This window comes from Halictus rubicundus, chromosome 11 (assembly GCF_050948215.1).
Source record: "Halictus rubicundus isolate RS-2024b chromosome 11, iyHalRubi1_principal, whole genome shotgun sequence".
Taxonomy (NCBI): Eukaryota; Metazoa; Arthropoda; class Insecta; order Hymenoptera; family Halictidae; genus Halictus; species Halictus rubicundus.
Window position 1 is genome coordinate 5,847,938 of NC_135159.1, and position 19,971 is coordinate 5,867,908.

Genomic DNA, 19,971 nt, shown 5'->3' on the forward strand with positions numbered 1-19,971 from the left:
GCTTTGCTAAAAATTAACTGTTCCACTAAATTGTCGCAGTTACTGTAAAATCAGTGCCAATTAAGCAAGGATGGTGCCAGTGAAGCGCCCAGTGACCAGACAGTCCGTTTGAAACTGTGCGAAATCATGTTAATTACGGCTGGAACTGGAAGCTTTATGCGATGACGGGTTCGATTTCAATTTCGGGATACTGAGGACTCGTTTTGGGTGGTTGGTTTGTTTTTTCAGTTTTTTCTTTGGGACGATAATTGGTTCGAAGGTTTGGCGGAAGACTGTTCGGGATAGATGTCGGCGAAAACGGAAGGGCCGTCATCGCCGCGACGATTTTTCGCAAGGATTTATGGGCACCTCGAGAAAGAGAAGATCGAGAGCAGTGACGATGACGATCGCGGTAAGAAAAGTGATTTGGCAACGGATGCCGAGGACAATGGCGGAAACACGTTCAACGGAGATGGTTCTGATAATGTACATAGTGTACAGGTAAGTGACCGTTCATGATTTTTCATTTTTTAACAGCTACTTTCGTGCGGTCGTTTAGTGTTGAAGGAAAAGTTGAGTTTGATGAATTAACTTCTTTAATACAAATTGCGGTACATGAGTTTTCATTTCGGATGCAGTGAATTCAAATCTAAAAACTGTATTTTCGGTGTTCCAGATATTTTTCGGAGAAAGTAAAATGTCTAACTTTGAGAATGTGCTTTCTGCTTTCACCATAAAATTTGTGTAAATGATTCTCACATGAAACGGTTCTGCAGACTTCCCCAAACAGAATGTCTACAATATTACAAAGTCTTAAACGCGTTTAAACAATATTTAAAGAAATATGTTACCATCAGTATAAATTACGACGTACACAAAAAATTCAACATTCACACAATAAATTTCCATATTCCAAAAACTAACAGTGGATTCCTATATATAAATCTTAAAACCGTTTTACACTGTTATTTCTAATTATCGCGAAACTCAATTTTAAAAAGATTGCGACAATTTCTTCATCAAATATTCTTATTCAAAACACATATTATTTTCTTTACAGTACAATGCCCGTAACTCGCCAAAAAATCTGGTCCCAGTTCCAATTTTTAAAAGTCATCATATTAGATTTTTCTATGCTTTCTAATCAATGCTTCAAAATTTGTGCAGAATAAATTTAAACAATAACGTAATACGCTATGGCCCTTAGTTTACACCGATACGCATAGTATCAACATTGTAATTGTTTGTTAAACAGGCTCCCGACTCCAAAGAAACGCTCTCGGAGCAAGCAGAAGGCAACAACGGGATGAACGTGCTAACAAATAACGACAGAGAAAAAAGTTTAAAGCTGCCATTATTTCATGGACTCTTTCCCAGAGTGCCCAGTCTTCCTCTGACACACCTGCATTTAACGCAGATCACGTATCCACCCACGCACTCGACGCATCTTCATAATTTGCCGTATCATCAGGCTCCGGAGCATTATCTGCAGGGATTCTCGGCATTCTGTGAGTAATTACCAATTAACACGTTGTCTGTCGTTCAAATTTCATGCGTCTCACACGAGCTTAATCCACGTCATACATAGAAATGGGGGATGAAGAGTTGACTAATTCTCCGCAATTCAACAAATAATTCCTTCGCTTTATTGTGTCATAATACCATACCACTATACAGGGTAAGTCATTTAACTGTGCCACCCAAATTTACTCGTGAACTATTTGTGGTATCAACAAAATTTTCAAACGAAAGTTGATTGGTATCCAGCGGGGCATACAATGTAATAATTAATTTTTTCATAATCCGCATTTTCATCGAGATTTGAAGGTCACCTGGAATTTTTGTATCATGATATGTAATATTTGTGGTTCGAAAAAGTAATGAATGATGAATAGAAAATTCCAAGGAATATGGGATTAAAAACTAATAATTACCGAGATATTCTTCTTCATATCTCGACGAAAAAGCGAACTATCAAGAAATTAATTATTACATTATACGACCGGCTTGATCCCAAACAGCTTTTGTTTGAAAATTTTTTCATACAACCAATAGTTTACGAGTAAATTTAGGTGGCACAGTTAAATGACTCACCCTGTATACTATCTCGGTACATACTATTAGGTACATGCTATTATCCGATACTGTTTATTCGTATCGCATAAAGTACAAAGAAAAACAAACATTTTGTTGTTGCGATCCTCAGTGACACCTGAACGGAAAGATCAAAGTGTATATAAGATTTATTTTATGGTTGCAGAACTTCTTCGTCGTCCATAATTTCATGGAAGAAAAAGAAAATTTATAACGATTGTATGCCTATGTATATTTCAATGAAATAGAATTTAATTTCGGTTCATAGCATAACATATCGCACCCTTAAAAGAATATTGTCACAGCTCAAAAATGAAAATTTTCAGAAGAGAGGAGAAACTAAATTTTAATTAAATTGTGTTGAACTATGTTTAGCTGTCGCTATTGTTCTAGATTCTTTTCGAAATCTTGACCACGAATCTAACTCGACATTATAGTGCAAGGGTCCTCCAAATAAAATAGAATAATATTCTATTTCGTTATTGTCAATAACCCATTAGAAAATACATGGGCATTCGGTAGATATCAATTTTCTTTTTCTTCTAGGAAACAACGAACGACAAAGAAATCCGAAGCTATAAAATAAATCATAGCACAAGGGGTTGATAAAATGTTAGTAACCAAGGGTGCATATTATAGATAAGTTAGTATAGATGTTGGAACTAATATTACTGAGCGGTGTCGAGCAGACAACTTGAAAGAAAAGAAGGGGATAGAGATTTTCTTATTTCAAAATAAACGTGGTCGTCTTATATCGAAAGAAAACTGTACCATTTATTCCGCTCAATGAACCATACTTCAGTTCTTAGGAAGAAGTCCAAAAATGGTTTGATGATTGGATTACTTCGCACGAACTGAATTTCTTCTATCACGGAATCCATCTATTATGTAAAAAGCGACATGATTACAGCCAACAAAAGTACTTTGAAAATACTTTGAATAAATTATTCTGTACTTTCCTATTCGAACGGAAGATTTTTATTTACCAAAAGAACGCGCACGAACTGATTGAATCGCCTAATATTCGATTTTTCAGCGAGTTCGAAAATACTTGATAATTTTCCGGCGGTTTGTGGTTCAGTATTTCCCCGGTTTACCTAAGTGTTCGACGGCGCGTCGCATTATTACAGCGGACATACGTGCGCGCGTGTTTGAAAGGATGTATTCCGCTTCGCCACTTCGTAGCGATATTGATGAGATTACGAGGCGCAGTTGGCCGCGTCTCAATATAATGTACATTGCCGTATTTCCTCTAACCCGACTCTATTCGGCCGCCTCTTAAGCCTTCGTCACAACGGGGCCAGACAAAGGAATCGTTCGCTTGTTCCGCGAAAACTTATGTAAACGGGGAACCTCCGGGAAATGTCATAATTACATAGACGTCGCGCAACGCACCAAAATCGTCAAAACGCGGAAAAAATTTATAGCGTTATTTTTTAACTCGCACGATTCGATTCCAATAACCATTTCTATTTGGAATGTCGATTTGTAATTATTTAATCGAGTGCCGTTCCTTTCGTCATGTATTATACTATATACGATAATATTACGTTTCATTTGAAATGGTTGTACTGGTACTGTGATTCTAAATTATTCGTCAACGTTAAAATAAAAGGGTCTAGCAGGATAAGCAGGGGCAATCGGCCCTCGTGCCAATTTTCATCCTTTTCGTGTGCTAAACAATGTTCTTTGCCTGAAACAATATTCTGTAAAATTTCAGATCTGTGCCCTTTCGTTTAAAAGTAATATGGGGCTGAAAACCTAAATTCTATCATTTTTTCTCAGTTATTTTTTACGATATTTAGATGAGAGAAAAGCGAACATGAAACAACTATCTAAAATTTCAGATATTTCTTCGGAATTTTAAATCAGTTACTAAGGGTTGAGAAAAATAATTTATTTTTCTAGGGTGGTTTTCGCAAACAACTGTCTGTGTGACACTCTTTAAAAAATCAGGAATAATGCTCTGTCACGTAACTATTATGTGTACAAGTTTTAAGACGGTTAAATGGGTGGAACTTGAATAATTTAAAAAAGTTATGATGAAGCTACAGAAGAGCTATGTATCTACTTCAAGCTTATCGATATTGTTTCAAATTGGATTGTAAGTGTTTGTTACCGATACGTAATAGCTGAGGTTAAAACAAATTCAACTATATATAAATAAGTGCAGTTCCTATAGAATTGTTGGTGTTCAAGGTCACGTGAAGGTCATTGGGTTCATCTGAATCTGGACCATCGTGTGACATCGATAAAAATATCTTATTTGAAACAACATTGATTACCTCGAAAACAATTGTTTGCACACCATAATATTTAACTCTACGAACCAAATAATATAGCCGGATAAAGGGGAAAAACTATTGTAATTTATCGATTAGTATAAACGTATCAAATTAAACATATTGTGCACTGTATCTCAACCGAGAGAATAGTTACGAAATAAAATAAAATTTTCCTTTTCTAATAACGAAGAAAAATTCTGAAAAATACCTAAAACCGTTCGATTGAAATGTCTCCGAAACTATCGGTTTTTTGCAACAAATGGCTTAACAGATTTTCATAAAGAATAAAAAAACGAATCGGCCAGGCCATTGAAGAATTCAATACGTTCCACTTGAATGACAAATATACAGAGTGTCCCATTCGAACCAAACCTGTTACAAAACAAAAAAATATTTCCAACAAAAATGATGTCGGTTCGAATAATACGCAGTGCCGCGTAGTTTTGATGTACATTTAATGTTTCTGTTGGACAGTAGCGCGTAGGAGAAGGAAAGAAGGTCGACCACGAAGACAAAGGACAACATTCAGCAGCGAACAGACGTTAAGGCTAGAAGTAGAATACCGCAGAGGAGAATACATCTCCAGGAGAAGAAGATTCGAACTTGCAACGTCGCTACGGCTTACAGAAACACAAATTAAAATATGGTTCCAAAATCGACGCGCCAAAGACAAAAGAATCGAGAAGGCACAACTTGACCAACATTATCGGTAAATACGCAAACTATACCTTCAGTATCGATGCAGAGCTCGTTCAGAATTCAATCCAGTATCCATACTTCTTTTTTTAACATATTAGAATTTCTTTTCAGTATACCCTTTAAAGTTTTTCGTTTTCAAAAAATTTAATTTTTTTATTTTGCATTTTCCTTCCGTACAAATTTTGTAGAATATGCGTGTAAACGGATTTGTTCGAGTTCCTAAAATGAACGTAGTTATAGGCGTTCGAATTTTTGTTTATATACATTTCAGAATTGCATTATTTTATTTTATTTTTATCTCATTTTTTAATTTCAACCATTTTCTCAGAGAAAATCAATGAACGTCAGTCATGCTAAAAATCATTAAATACAGAACACAAGTTGCACCAAGTTTTTTAGTTTAACACATTCAGTTCTCCTACGTTGAATTCCGAAATTTTTATTATGTGATTCGATAAAAAGGGGCTACCTTTAAACTTGGAAGCCACTCTCTCCAACTATACCCGTGAGAAAAAATACACGTGACTCGAATCCATCAGAAATGATCTAGAAAATCCAATACCTTCGTTGACTGTATATAAAATATTTTCTTAATGCTTCAATAAATTTGAATAATAAATGATAAAACTTTCAATGAGACGTTCGAGAGAATCATTGAGAAGAGATTGAGAACGAAAGAGATTGACAGTAATTCATGAGAGGGTGGCTATCGAAGCGACGAGTCATTAAACACTCTTATACAAATAGGATTGGCGGGAGATTCATGAGTATAATAGATACTTATGTGTATTTGTAGTTGTCAGAGAGTCTGATATATGCACATTGTTATGATCACGCCCATTTTAACCATTAGGCTACCAGGGCTTTAACCTTACAATGGTATCAGACACAAATTTACATTTCTTTATTAACTAAAACTTTTAATAATTAAATCAAAAGTAACAGAGATATATTAAAAACACTCTGTTAATCTGTTAATTCTATCAATATTCTGAGAATAGTTCTACTACTATTCTATTAATCTGATAATAATTCTGTGTAACAAATGTTACTATTATTTTTACTATTAGTCATTCATATTTTTGTAATAGCGTTGAAAATCACTGACGCCATAGTGTCAAAAACGAAACGAAATTTTTAACCGCTGCCAACACCATCCGTAGATCAAAGAACAGATATAATATAATATTAGACCATACTATCTTATTATCAGGAGAGCCCAAAACACAGTTATTCAAATTAAAATTGTTTCATTATCATCATTAAAACACGAAACGTTCTGAAACTTGAAAATTTATATCACCCACTATCAAAATTGATTTTCTGCAAATCAAAATGAAAAGGATTTACGGACACGTATTCAATTCAAATATGTACGGGATAGCGTAATTGTTAGTTGAAAGAAATCGCATATATGCGTGATATACCGATTCTTAATGACACTTACCTGTTGCAGGAATATTGCAGTTTCCAACGGAATGGTAAACGTGCCGATTTACGGGAGAACTGGATTCTGTGAATTCTGTTTCTACAAAGAGACATTCAAATCAGCGATCAATCATTCCTGCGTTTCAACAAATTCCATTGGCGGAGCCTCGACGAAAGCGCAGTGTAATAGCGTGGCCAGCGAAACCTCCGAAAACACGAACACGTTGTCTTCTGTTTGAAAATTTTAATACTCGGACTGTGAATTTTTATACAAATTCATATTACCAAGTAAAATTCAACAAGAACCTCGCCGATCTGAATTGTTTCAATCGTTTTTCTCAGATTTGCATAAAATCCACAATCAAATTGTAATTAACGTCGATGCAGTGATCGCAAATATTTCGAGTGAACTTCTTAGAGAACATCGTTATTCTTTATTATTATTTGTTAAGTAAGCTTATTTATTTATTTAGTAAATGTAAGAAATAAATTTATTAAGTAAATTTTTTAACATGTAGGATTGTAGTGAGTAAATAAAATTACGTAATATCAAGTTCATAAGTTTACGCATAATGAAAAATTATTATTAGATAGATATATTTCCGTAATGAAATTGAATAATTGAGTAAATCAATTCACAATATGTTTCTGTGATTTTATAATCTTGTATAGTAACAATTTACATTAGCGTCCTATGGTTTGTTATAAACTCAATTTTATTATTATTATTATTGTAGTGTATCAATTGTACAACGTAAAAAGAACAGTATAAGCTAAAAGTATAATTTAAAATTGAGAAGTACCGAGGTCTCTTGAGATTGTTAAAACTTTTTAATAATAAATATAGAAAAAGTAACAAGAGCATATGGATGTCTTATTCTCAGATTTTTAATTATGCAGCAGTAAATTTCTTCTGTGAAATCATTGTTAATATGATAATATAGAAACTACTAATCTAATTAACGTTCTAAAAATTATGTTGATAATTGAAATAGTTAATTTATTACGAACCTTAATTATGTTGATATGAAAATGGATGAAGTAAAAAATCCTCAAAAGAATTTACATTTTCACTTATTTTACATTTTCCAAAACGTTAAAAAACGCACCTGCATCATTAAATAGGATACAAATTAGTTAAAAATACACAATTTGAAAGTTTTGAATGAGAACATTTGACTTGGCCCACTTTCAAATTTCCCGCCAGGAATATTGCTTGCACTTGCGATTTAAATGTCTCTATATATGCATATGGCTAAGGTTTTCTGTGTTACGATAAACTAACAAATATTCCACGTTGGTTATTTTATTAAATTTTATAATACACGTATAATTAATGCATAATTCACCAATTACATTTTAAAAACCATTTTGTACCCAGACATTATTAATTTTTCCTCGTTCAATTCTGCACCTATAACTGCTTATGTTAATAACGTTCAGTTGGTAACGATGTAAACTGCACAGGAAGCTGAACTCAAGGTGGAAATTAATTAAACTCATTAGGTGTTCAACAAATTTATTTCGATCCTTCAAGGAATAATAAGTTAAATTACACTGCTGAAAATTACGTGAAATAATTAATCTTTATAAAATTACACCTTAGACATTATTAGTACTGTTCAAATTTGGCGCCTTAGAAATAATTTCAATATATCATTGAATTTATTTTGAGCATATCTACTGCACAAAATATATATTTGAAAATCAGCTAGAATATTGCAATTCAATTAAAATATTTCACTGTTTGCTGTTAATTATAGAAATGATACTCATGCATTTTATTTAGTTAATATTATGCAAACTCATGCATACTTTCAATTAAACTTAATTATTTTATTTAAAAAGTAATTGAAATCATTTTTTTATCCTACTTATTACAGTTATCTTATTTTATGTAAATGAACCAATAAAGTTCATCTAATTTCCATCCAAATGGCTTGAAAGTTTTTAATTTAAATTGATAATACTGTTTCATAAAATATAGAACGCGTATTCATATCTATACAATCATAATTGGTCAATGAATGGTCCTCCATTTTTAAAATACATGTTAATTATTTTATCTTTGCGGAGCAACAACCGTGAAAATACACGGTATAAAAGGCAATATTATAAAAAAAATATTCAGCAGATAGTGTATGAAAATTATAGATGGAACACAAACAAATTAAGTAATGCGAATTGTCGAGTTTTTGTTACAAACTAAACGTCTCCAAATTATTGTGCTCGATCTAAATGAACATCGTGCATTGAGCGCCTATAGACGCTGTATGCAGTCAAACGATTAAATAAAATATGTACGTTGTAATAAAAAAAGTTCCAAGGTATGTAAACTTTGATTTAATTTGATTAGTTTATACGTTATTATCGTAACAATGACTTGATTATATTTAAATATGTATGTATATAATATTTATCATTTTTGCTACAAGAATTGTATTATTCATCACTTCTTTTTGAAAGCGGAAAAAAAATTGAAAAAATTCTCATTTTGACCTTGGAAAGCATATATGTATAAGCTATGATTTTTCATAACAATACCAAGACCAAAAGTAAGGGTAAAAGAATTGCAACCTGGGCTTCATTTTTTAATAATCAACTTAATAAAATATGTATCAAATTTAAGTAGTTCTAATGTAATTTGAAAAATTAAATAAAACGTATTCTATAACTAATTCAGTATGTTATGCGTTATCCCATATTTTGAACTTTGCGCACTTTTTTAAATATAACCATCAATATAAAACTTTGAAATTTAAATATTTGAATGAATGAGTTTCAAAATGTTGTAAAAGCTAATGCAAGTCTGCATAACATTTCTTTTCTTTAGTCGACATTATAAACTGATAATAATTTGCAGCACGAAACCGGAATGTACATATACAATTCGTTTACACTTTACTTTCATCTTATATTGTCACGAAGAATTATCCCTTTATTGTTCTCCCAGATATTTCTAAACATCCTGTACAAATCTTCGAATTAAATATTAACCGCCAGTCTACGAGAATTGTTAATGGTAATAAAAATAAATTGATTCGCTTCAACTTACCTCCCGTGATGACTAACTGATAATGGCATTTGTGACACGGAGCGCTCTGGGAGTACCAGCCCAAATGGAAAAACCAGAAATTAATAAAAACGAAAGATAGCAATTAATACACATGATGTGAAACAAAAATAATTACTATCTCCTTCTTATACACTCATATTTTCTAGTTAAGCCAAAATCTTTTCACCTTCCTCATTGCTCATATTCTTACTTAATATTTTACTCATTTTTAATACAATTTTAGTCTGCCAAAAGTTTTGATTAAGACAGTACAGATACGCATATTTTCATACCAAGTTGGTCATTAATTGAATGCAATTATAATTGAAACAACAGATGTCAATGCCCATCTCTATCATAAAATAAAACAACAAATGAGGGTTTATGTCACAAGTTCTCCAGCGAAAGGCTCAAATAATAAATCAAAAATCATTTCACTGATTAATCTTGTATAAATGGAAGTCATGTATGACCTCTGTAAATTTTGGGTTTCCTTCTCGTCTATAATTGATATATTAAATACATCAGATCAATTCAATCGAATCGCACGATTGTTTTTCCTCTCCTACTGGTGCATCAAAAACAAAATAGTATTTCTGACTTATAGAACATATTAATTCACAAGACAAGACGAAGCTTACTGATAGTACGTTTAAGGTAGTTCACTTCAACCCTTTCGTTACCAAGAGCAACTAAAACTATCCGCAGCGCAACAGTTTATAACTATAGTATGTTATTAAAAGTAACTTAGGTTCTAAAAAAATAAACTACATTAGATTTCTGCAATCATAATTTTCTACATATTTCTATTTCAGTCGATTAATAGCTAACTGTGATTATTTTTTACTACGCATAAGGATTTGTTTGTGTGGCTTGATCATAGCGAAAGGGTCAATAAAGGTCTAACAATATAATTTACTTTTACTCTGTCTGTTTTAATAAAAGAAAATAATTGTTAATTGAAACAGCAGAACCCAGCAGAAATATTATAAAACATTGTATCATGCACACTTTGCCATTCATTGCCCTATTATCTAAACAAATGAATCTATTATTCCTACCTGTGGTTGTACAACAGAGGCTAGCGAGAAGCCTAGCAAAGCCTAGCTTGCTGCGCAGTGTCAGTATCATCCTTTGTTCTGCTACCTGCCTGCCTTTAGTTTCTTCCTTCATACTTCGCTCTTACTATTAATATTCAATGCTATTATACGTCTGCCCGACCGATCTAAGTGGACTATTATCCTGTCGATGGTGACAGTGACCTGTGCTCGTAAACAAAGTTTTACCTACCTATCTGATCATTTACTCCTTACGTTTGCTACCTAACGAGTCACAAAAAACTTACTTTAAAAAAGAAAACGTGTCGAATACGGTTTCAGTACATGAAGAAGTGACAAGCTAAAAAGAAACTCATATGGAAACAAGGGAAATCAATATTGGAGTACAACTAAACTAAACTTTGATCTTGGAGCGAAAAATTCATTTTTAATCAGTGCTGTACAATGTTTAGGAAGCTAAAAATATATTATCTGTATATTATAAAACTATTCTGAAATAACAGTTATCTGCACTGTAGTACAATTAACTTGTATCGCTTTATTAAAAATTCCTTTTCCCAACATAGTTAAGAAAGCATCAATTAATTGCTTCTGGAGATTAGTGAACATTAATAGCACACACAAAGAATAATTGAAAATTAATATTTACTTGCATTTTATCCTGTTTATTTGTTAATAGAAAAAAATTATTAGTTTTGAGAGCGCATATATTATGATAAGCAAACAAATATTTATAAAGATCAAGTTTTTCGAGAACTCCAGATTGCTGTTATGCGACACTTAAAATTGACATTATCGTTCATATAATTTCAGATATCAAAAATAAATGAAAAGTCATGGTCACACGAAAATTATGATATTATAGGTTGTTGAACTTGTCTTTACCTTGGTTATCACTTGACGGTACTAAAACAATACCATTCCCATTTTAAAAATGACCACAATGATTACCACAATGTTGTCAATAACAAGCGAGAGATATTCATGACTACTGCGGCCATTTTGCACAACACTGATTAATTGCTTTCAAACAATAGATTTAATTAAAAGGGATACGAAGAAATTGAAAAAATCGAGGAGTATCTACTTACTAATCAAAGAAATAATAGGTATATATGCCGATAAGAACATAAATAATTTCATTCACTACAGAAAAATTGTTTAAACCTAAGATCGTTTTATTTCATTATTGCAAGTTATTTTTCTTATTTTTCAAAGAAATCCGCGATAAAAGTTCTGCATGTATTCTTAAATACAAAGTAACTCATTCTGGTACGCATTTCAATATACAATATATAGCTTTGTAGATGAACCATTAGAGTTTCAACGCATCCCTTCGTGAATAAATCCAAACACCTTAATCTTACATATTACAAGAACTACATAAAATTGGTCACAGGTTTTTGCGTTATGTACAAATTATTTAATACTGTGAATACATATAAATATATCAAGCCCGTGAAAGTGCTTTAATCGACTACACAATTCGACAAAGAATACAAATAATTATTTGATCTATCGTACATGGAGTTCCAAGACTTTTTGTTAATTACTTCTTTATATAACAATCGATTAGATGTGCCCTTATCTAGCTAAAACAGTTCTCCTATGGTACTTTTCACTTCACACGAGTTGTTCTTGTACTCTGACATCTCCTATGCTATCAAGAATTTTATTTCAAAAATGAAACAGTGACATGGAAAAGGTTCTGGTCATTTTTATTCGCTAACTCTTAAAACATTACAACTTAAAAAATAATTCGTTATTCTAGCGTAACCTACGAAAGAAAATGCTAAACCGACATTTGTAGTTCATGCTATATCTGAATTTCCTTTAAATTCATGGATACTCATTTTTGTATATAATATTTCATTTTATATATCCTGAGATTTTGGTCTGTATAAGAATCACCTTTCTTCTTACGAAATTAAAAAGTCTGCATCAACGTAATAAAACACCTAGATTCTTACATGGACCGCTATTTCAACGTCTTTCACTAGATTAGAGAGACAATCGTGCTTTCCAATGTCTATCGTATAATCATCCTATTTGTCGCTAATTAGTTTTTTTGTTTCGTTAAATATTTTACAAAAGAAAAATAGTCGCAGTTGCGCACGCTTTGAGATGCTTTTGGATGGCACGGATGTATCCCTAGACATAGCAACCGAGTGACTGAATCATTTCAATGTGTCTCTGGACTTTTAACAACGACACGCTAATTAAAATCGTTAATTAATTAGTTTGTGTTTCGTTTCTTTTTCTTGGCGGATATCATTGTGTGTCACACGATACGTGCAAGCACAGGTCTAGAAAATTATACGTTGCAATCGTTTTTCACATAAGTGTAGAATATGTAAAACATTATATAGTAGGTGCTAGATACCAAATGAAATACAAGCGAAAGCCTCCCTCACTGTGATCTAACAGATGACGCTTCTCTTTCTGTCCTGTATCCTGATTGTCCTGCCTGGTCTTGTCTCTAGCCTTATAGCCCTGCCTGCTCCGATACTAAACAGTACAGATAGTACTGGCGACTAGAAGACAAGTAGAAGGTTCACCTGAGGTTTAAAAGTCATAAATCTATTAGTTTAGATGATTGAAAATACTCAAACTATAAAAATCTATCAATTTTGAGCTAATTAACGTGTTCTATATTATTTTCTATCATTTCAGAAGACTATAGCCGGGCAAGGAGATCAGGGATGACTTTCAACCAAATTACACTTGTGCCTTTCAAGAAACTCTAGGGAAATAGTTTTGTTTTTAATTATTATCAAATAAATTTTAATTATTAATATTTGGTCCATTTTTCGTATTCCAGGAAGGAAAAACAATCTGACTTTTTATAGAAATTGAAAAGTGACGTCTAATATATAAAACAGAGGATTATTCTGACCTCGCCGACAAACATTTCACCGACAAGATTTCAATGACACTGAATTTCACCAACAAGATTTCATCGACAATGAATTTCACAGACAGTATTTACTGATCGACACCAAGTTTCGTCGACAATGTCAACATTCACATTGGGTGGACGACTTCTACTGCGTATAGTGAAAATACTGTGGCCCAAACTTGGTGTCAATGAAAATATTGTAGGTGATCTCGAGGTGTCGATGAGTAGATACTGTCGATGAAATGATTGTCGGAGAGGTCAGGGTACCCCTAAAACAGAAAGTTCATATGTTTAAATGTTTGTCTGTTACCTAAAAACTTTAGAGTCGCGCGTCAATTCATTATGACTAGTTAAGCCAGACGAATGATTCTTTTCATGTCGCTGCGTACTTCCCTTTCGGAGTTATGATATATTAATAGGGAAAATAAAATCTGAATTCCGGACGAAGACGGATCGTAAAGGTACAAGAAGTAATTCATTCTGTCCTTTTTTTTTAGTTATGAAATAGTTCATAGAAAAATCTGAATAAGTTCAGGATCAACAGTTATAACAATTTATTGCTCTGTAGACATATAAATCATATTGCTTTTAAACTTTTATAAAAACAATATTTATAATAACAATATTTTCAAGTATTTAATTTTTTACATCAGTGATTGTGAATGAAAATACTACAATACGTATTTTGGTAGCTACTACGTATTAGGTTTTTCAGAACTTTTACATACCATTGTATGAAAAAAAAATGAACCAAAAACTACTAATACGATTTTTCCTACAAGAAGTTTTTGCTTGATAAGCCGATAAAAGGGACAAGTATAATTTATTCTAAGGTCACTTTCACTCCCCTTATTCGGCCATATCCTTTAAATAATATCTGATACTAATATACCTATTAGGATGAAAGAAAACAATATTAGCTATGTAGGACTCTTAAATTTCCAGGAAAAAAATTAAGAGGCGCAAAACAAGAAGACAATAATAATCTTCCTTATTATGAAGATATGACTTACTCGAGACACTACTAAATCAAGTAACAAGACAACAAAGAGTAATATGTAATAACATTTTAAGCCCTGAACAAAGATGCAATGAAAATTCCTTAAGATCTCGGAGTTGAATGTGCATTGAGACAATTTGACTGAAAACATTGCATACCAAACACTTAGCAATATTGAAGTCTAGCTTGTTCAAGTCTTCTATTGGTCAAAAAATTATCTCTTGCTATTTATGTCAATGGATCGAAAGTATTACCTTCTTTGCTTTGTATCATGTTTCCTTATCTAACAATGCATTAGTATACTGTGCATAAATAGGACTATAGTAAAAGATACATGGATTTTATGGTATCACATTCATAAACATTATCGTCAAATTGCTCTACCTCTTCGAAACATTGAAATTACTATAACGATGCAATATTGATCTATTTAATGTACTTGAAAATAAAAGCTAACAAAATATCCACAAACTTCCACATTAATTTTAGACTGTTGCTATCGCCAATTTTACTTGGTACTTGATTTTTTAACTGATCATAATATGTTTGAAAAAATATTATCTGTTTAAGTGCGCAAACATATTCATTCAATTAGAAATTCAAAAACTACAATTTCTTTAATCGATAATAGTTGTAACTTTGAAAGCTGATAAACTATATGTGGGTGGAGCGTATGCCTGAGTATACCAAAAACTCTTTTCAGCTATAACAAGCAAACAGAGAACTACTAGTTTCACCATTGTTCTAAAACCTCTCCTCTGTTGTACCACTGTTATATACTATTTCACGAGAATACAATTGATTATGGTTGTAGCTTCGACACAGCTAGCACACAAAAACATGATCAAAGTTGTAATAAAGCATTCAAAATTCTCTAATACCTCCATCGAAAAGCAAAATAAATTTTCATACAGTCCTTCTCTGAACAATTAAATCATATGTCGTCTGACATACACTGTATTATACTTTCAATGTTATTTATTATACTCTTATCGTATAGTAACAGTCTAATACATGTTGTAAATGTACAAAATTTTAATGAATGATAAAATTATGCTTACCATGTGAGGGAGTGTCCACGAATAAAGTGCTTAGTATCTCCTTCCTCCACCACCTCCGCCACCTCCCATGTTTCCACCTCCTAGAGAACTGCCACCGTAGCCCCCTTGGTTGCCATAACCGCCGCCGCCACCACCACCACCGCCACCACCACCTCCAGAGTTTCCGCCACCCATTGGTCCTGAAAAACAAACAAACCACGAAATTAGCAAAAGTGCTCAAATTATTATCAGTCACACAATCACAATAATAATACCATTATCGATTTAGTAGAGATTTGACAGTTTCGTCGAATATTTTCGAGAATCACGAAAATTCTCGGGATTCTCGCACATCTTTATAGTTTAGCCTAACTTGAGCACCCCAAATACCTCAGTTGCCTTTGACGGTAGAGAAAAACTGTTTTAAGTCACATGTTTTGATATTTTGATGCCTTTTATAAATGGAATTATATATTTTTATTATCGTGAAGCAAGCACGTTTGAGATGAATTCAACCAACCACCATTGATGACTGAAATTTTTAAAACTAATTTGAATAAAAATTTTGACCGCTTATAATATTGATTTTTCTTAACAGATTTTTCGAGTACTCAAATTAGGTGTAGGTAGGCCTGTATAGCGTCGAAGTCAATGATAAATCATCTGAGCTATTTAGGAGCATGCTGTAATTTTTTCTATATGTCGGAAAATTTTATTTTAACTTTGGTATCAAATGCACAATGCACAGTTGCGGACAACTAGTGAATTTATAAGCACATGTACTATCAGTAAAAGTTACAGTATGCTCATAAATAGAAAATATACAAGTCTGAACATTGTCCTTCAGAAAACCTAAATTTTTGAAACCAAATATTCTTGCATTTGTTAAATTAAAAAACGTAAATGTAAATGACTTTTTAACAGAATTCTACTAGAAGAAACACGAAAGAAAAATGTATTGTTTATATATGAAAACATGGACTAAGGGCGCTTCACTCTCTCTGCAACATCGCGCCGTATTTCTTATTGTAACATATTTTACTGAAAATATTATCTAGGTCTCCTTCTAAATATTGGGACAATATGTCAATAGCAATCATCTGTTAAAACAGTTGTTTATCTTACTTTAAGCATCTAGACGAATGAAAATCAAAACTTCAAAGCAAATTCTTGTTACATGAAAAAATGATTTCTTATATTGCACTATTATTTCAATCTAGAAATTACTTTATAGCACAAAAGAATTTTCACTACGTAATATCATATGTATGCAGGTTACAGAGATCGACTTAATAAAAATTATATTTTATTAAAATCGACTGTTATAAATTGTTGAGTCCAAATCCCAATATTTAATTCAAGGAAGAAAGATTTCAATTTCTTTCCATAACCAAATTCGTAAATATTTTCTATCGTTTAAATTCACTAGTCTAGATGCAACTAATTTAGCATTAAAAACAGCGATACTTCAATTTCCTGGTTTGTATGGTATTATAAAATTATTTGCACGTAAAACATTTAAACTGAACACCCCTTGTGCAACTTGAACTACAAAATCTTATAAGATTATTACAATATAACTTGTATCACAATTGTATTGCAAGAAAATCTAGGAAAAGTTGCTCAAGGCGCGCAGCAGACAACGCGTTGGCTTTTGAGAAGGATAGAAGCAACCTTGTCCACCAAAGGGTGGTAGCCATCTCGAATCTCCGGATTGTCGGCCACTAGGACCCGTATTAATACCATAGGGTGCTGGTCTTCCTCCAGAGTTGAAGTTGTTCCTCACTGGTCCACCACCATATCCCTGTTGGTAACCTCCTCCGAAGTTATCGTTGCTCCAGTTGCCACCACTGTTGTAACCTCCCTGACCTCCTTGACCTCCCCAGCCACCTCCTTTTAATAATATTTAATCAAATACAGTGATAGGAATATAAAAATGGACTATAGGAAGAGGTGAAATAAAACGTTTTTTCTGCGAACCTTTACCTTGATTCTGATTCTCCCAGGGACCGTTACCACCCCAACCTCCTTGATTACCTCCACCATAACCTCCCTGATTACCACCATTATTCCAGTCGCCGCCTCCACCGCTGCCTCGTCCTCCCCAGTTGCCACCTCCCTGATTACCTCCTCGAGGTCCTCTTCCCACATTTTGTCCTCCTCTGCTGCCTCCAACTCCACTGCCACCGCCACCAGATGCAGAAGCCATCTCTGCTCTGCTTAAAGCCTGCCAAATTATGGAATGATAGTTAGCTTATTAAATATCTTTTGATATTTCCACCATTTTTACCTTCTTCACGTCTACATGTTTCCCCCGTATCTGGTGATTACGTTGCAAACAAATTTTATCAACCGGGTCGTAATCGTCAAACTCTACAAAACCAAAACCACGTTTTTTGCCTGTTTCCTTATCAGTAACAATACTGATCGAATTTATGCTGCCGTAGCTTTGGAAATACTGCCTGAGATCTTCCTCCTCGTGATCATCTTTCAAACCTCCAACAAATAGTTTCTTCACTGTTGCTCCAGCTTCAGGTCTCCCAATTTCTTGTCTAGGAACAGCTCTTTTTGGTTCCACAACACGTCCATCCACTCTGTGCGGTCTGTAATTTTAAAAGCGATCGTGAATTTTTGGTCTGTTGGAAAATGTTGGTTTGTTTAAGATGTATACAACCTTGCATTTTGAGCATCATCCACCATGTGAGCACGAGAGTAAGTGATGAAACCGAATCCCCTGGATCGCTTAGTTTTTGGATCCTTCATTACAACTACATCTACAATTTCTCCCCATTTTTCGAAATGTTTCTTCAAAGAATCGTCAGTTGTTCTGTAGTCCAAGCCACCGATGAATAGTTTTCTAACATGTTCTGGTTCATTTTTACCATCCTATAAAATCAAAAGTGTTTTTATTAGCCACCTCTGTGCATAATATAGCCAAATTGAGAACTCCAAAATATTATAATAATAATGATATACAGTTATTCATAGAATTTAGTGTATACAGTGTACACAGTTATACACACTTTTAACAATTAACCGTAACAATAAATTACATTTTCTTATTTTTACTAATAAGATGAAATGAATTTATAATGTCTAGACTTTTTAATGGTTCCTCGCTTGTTAAAACTATATGTACAATGCATTGAAAATATTTGAGTAATAAAACAATTGTTTGTTTTCTGTTTATTAAACAAATAAAACCTTCATAGCCTATAATTGATAAATTTCATGAATAATAGTACATTATATTAAAGTACTGTCTTCTATAATGTTATTTATAAACTTATTAACTTCTTCTATAACATTATTTATAAACTTATTAACTAATCTTACATAACACATTGAATAAAAAGAAATATTTAAACTATAGAATAAATAATTTTAAATTAAGATATAATAATGTATAAAAATATAATTATAAACACTGTAAATGGAGAAATTTATCCAAATGTATCCTGCATTCATAATATTTTCGAGCGAAAGCATTATGCTGAATTCCCAAACAGCGTAGCGTCAGGTACGCCATGATTATACTTAAAACATACAACGTACACTACACTGTAACCAAAATTTATATTTTCCACACAATATATACACTTTAAAAAATGTCATAAGGTGAACTTTCAACAGTTTTTTTAACTACTTTCCCAATTATTCTATCAGACTAATTAATAAATATTACATTGAAATATAACAAAGACCGTAAAGTTCCAAAAAATATAGAGTATTTATGGTCATAATTAATTGTAAAATTATCGGAAAGCAGATTTAATAAAATTTGTGAAAATCCTTGTAAATAAATTGAAAAAAGTCGCAGGTTATACTTCCAAAACAAAATGACGGTACATGGCGCGTCTACGTTTCTAGTTTATAGGAATTATTTTTTATGAAAAAGTTATATTATTAAGCGGAGATCATTTATTTGATTTTGTACTTACGTCGTGTTCCATTTTAACCATTTTTGGTAATTTAGAAGAATTAAAATACCCTTCGCCTCACCAAACAGAGGTCGAACCACACGTAAACGAGAAATGGAAGCCGCTCACGTCGTTCAATCGATTACTGTTCCCTGCGAACACTTACGTAAACCCCGAATGCGCGAGTGACCGTTTCACGCATGCGTATAACACATTTCTTTTGTGATTTCACCATTTTTTGCAAAATTAAGAAAATATACTATAATCAGTGGCATCTAAAAATATTAAAAACGTTATATTTTATGTTATACAATTTAGTTTTAACCATTGTTTTTCCTTTTACAGCGAAATAAATTTTTCTCTTTAGGACACCATTTTCATCTGCGTTTTCAGAAGATACAAATCACATGAAAATAAACTGTTTTATGATTCTAAATTAAATAAATAGCCTATACAATTGAATTTTATTATTCAATATTGATCTATAGGTATAGTTATCTTTTTAATGATTTTA

The 19,971-nt window shown here is 32.6% G+C and overlaps 2 protein-coding genes across 6 annotated transcripts; one reads left to right on the forward strand and one right to left on the reverse strand.

Moving 5' to 3' along the window:
- The first annotated feature begins 249 nt into the window (after positions 1-249).
- Positions 250-6,735, forward strand: LOC143358851 (homeobox protein rough). Its single transcript, XM_076796334.1, has 4 exons — positions 250-480; positions 1,235-1,487; positions 4,833-5,067; positions 6,514-6,735. Exons 1-4 carry the CDS (start codon positions 286-288, stop codon positions 6,722-6,724), a joined length of 894 nt encoding a protein of 297 aa, XP_076652449.1. The 5' UTR covers positions 250-285; the 3' UTR covers positions 6,725-6,735.
- Positions 6,736-7,880: 1,145 nt separating this feature from the next.
- Positions 7,881-19,624, reverse strand: Hrb87f (Heterogeneous nuclear ribonucleoprotein at 87F). Of its 5 annotated transcripts, none has more exons than XM_076796272.1 (7): positions 19,479-19,624; positions 18,212-18,423; positions 17,828-18,140; positions 17,518-17,764; positions 17,212-17,430; positions 15,559-15,737; positions 7,881-9,586 (listed from the first exon to the last, which is right to left on the reverse strand). In XM_076796272.1, the coding sequence occupies exons 1-6, from the start codon at positions 19,497-19,499 to the stop codon at positions 15,589-15,591; spliced, it is 1,161 nt and encodes a 386-aa protein (XP_076652387.1). In that variant the 5' UTR covers positions 19,500-19,624; the 3' UTR covers positions 7,881-9,586; positions 15,559-15,588. The 5 variants fall into 5 exon arrangements, with proteins under 5 accessions (XP_076652387.1, XP_076652390.1, XP_076652391.1 ...); XM_076796275.1 differs by lacking the exon at positions 7,881-9,586 and adding an exon at positions 12,298-13,156 and having other exon boundaries at positions 17,524-17,764; XM_076796276.1 differs by lacking the exon at positions 7,881-9,586 and adding an exon at positions 12,298-13,156 and having other exon boundaries at positions 17,281-17,430.
- Positions 19,625-19,971: the final 347 nt, after the last annotated feature.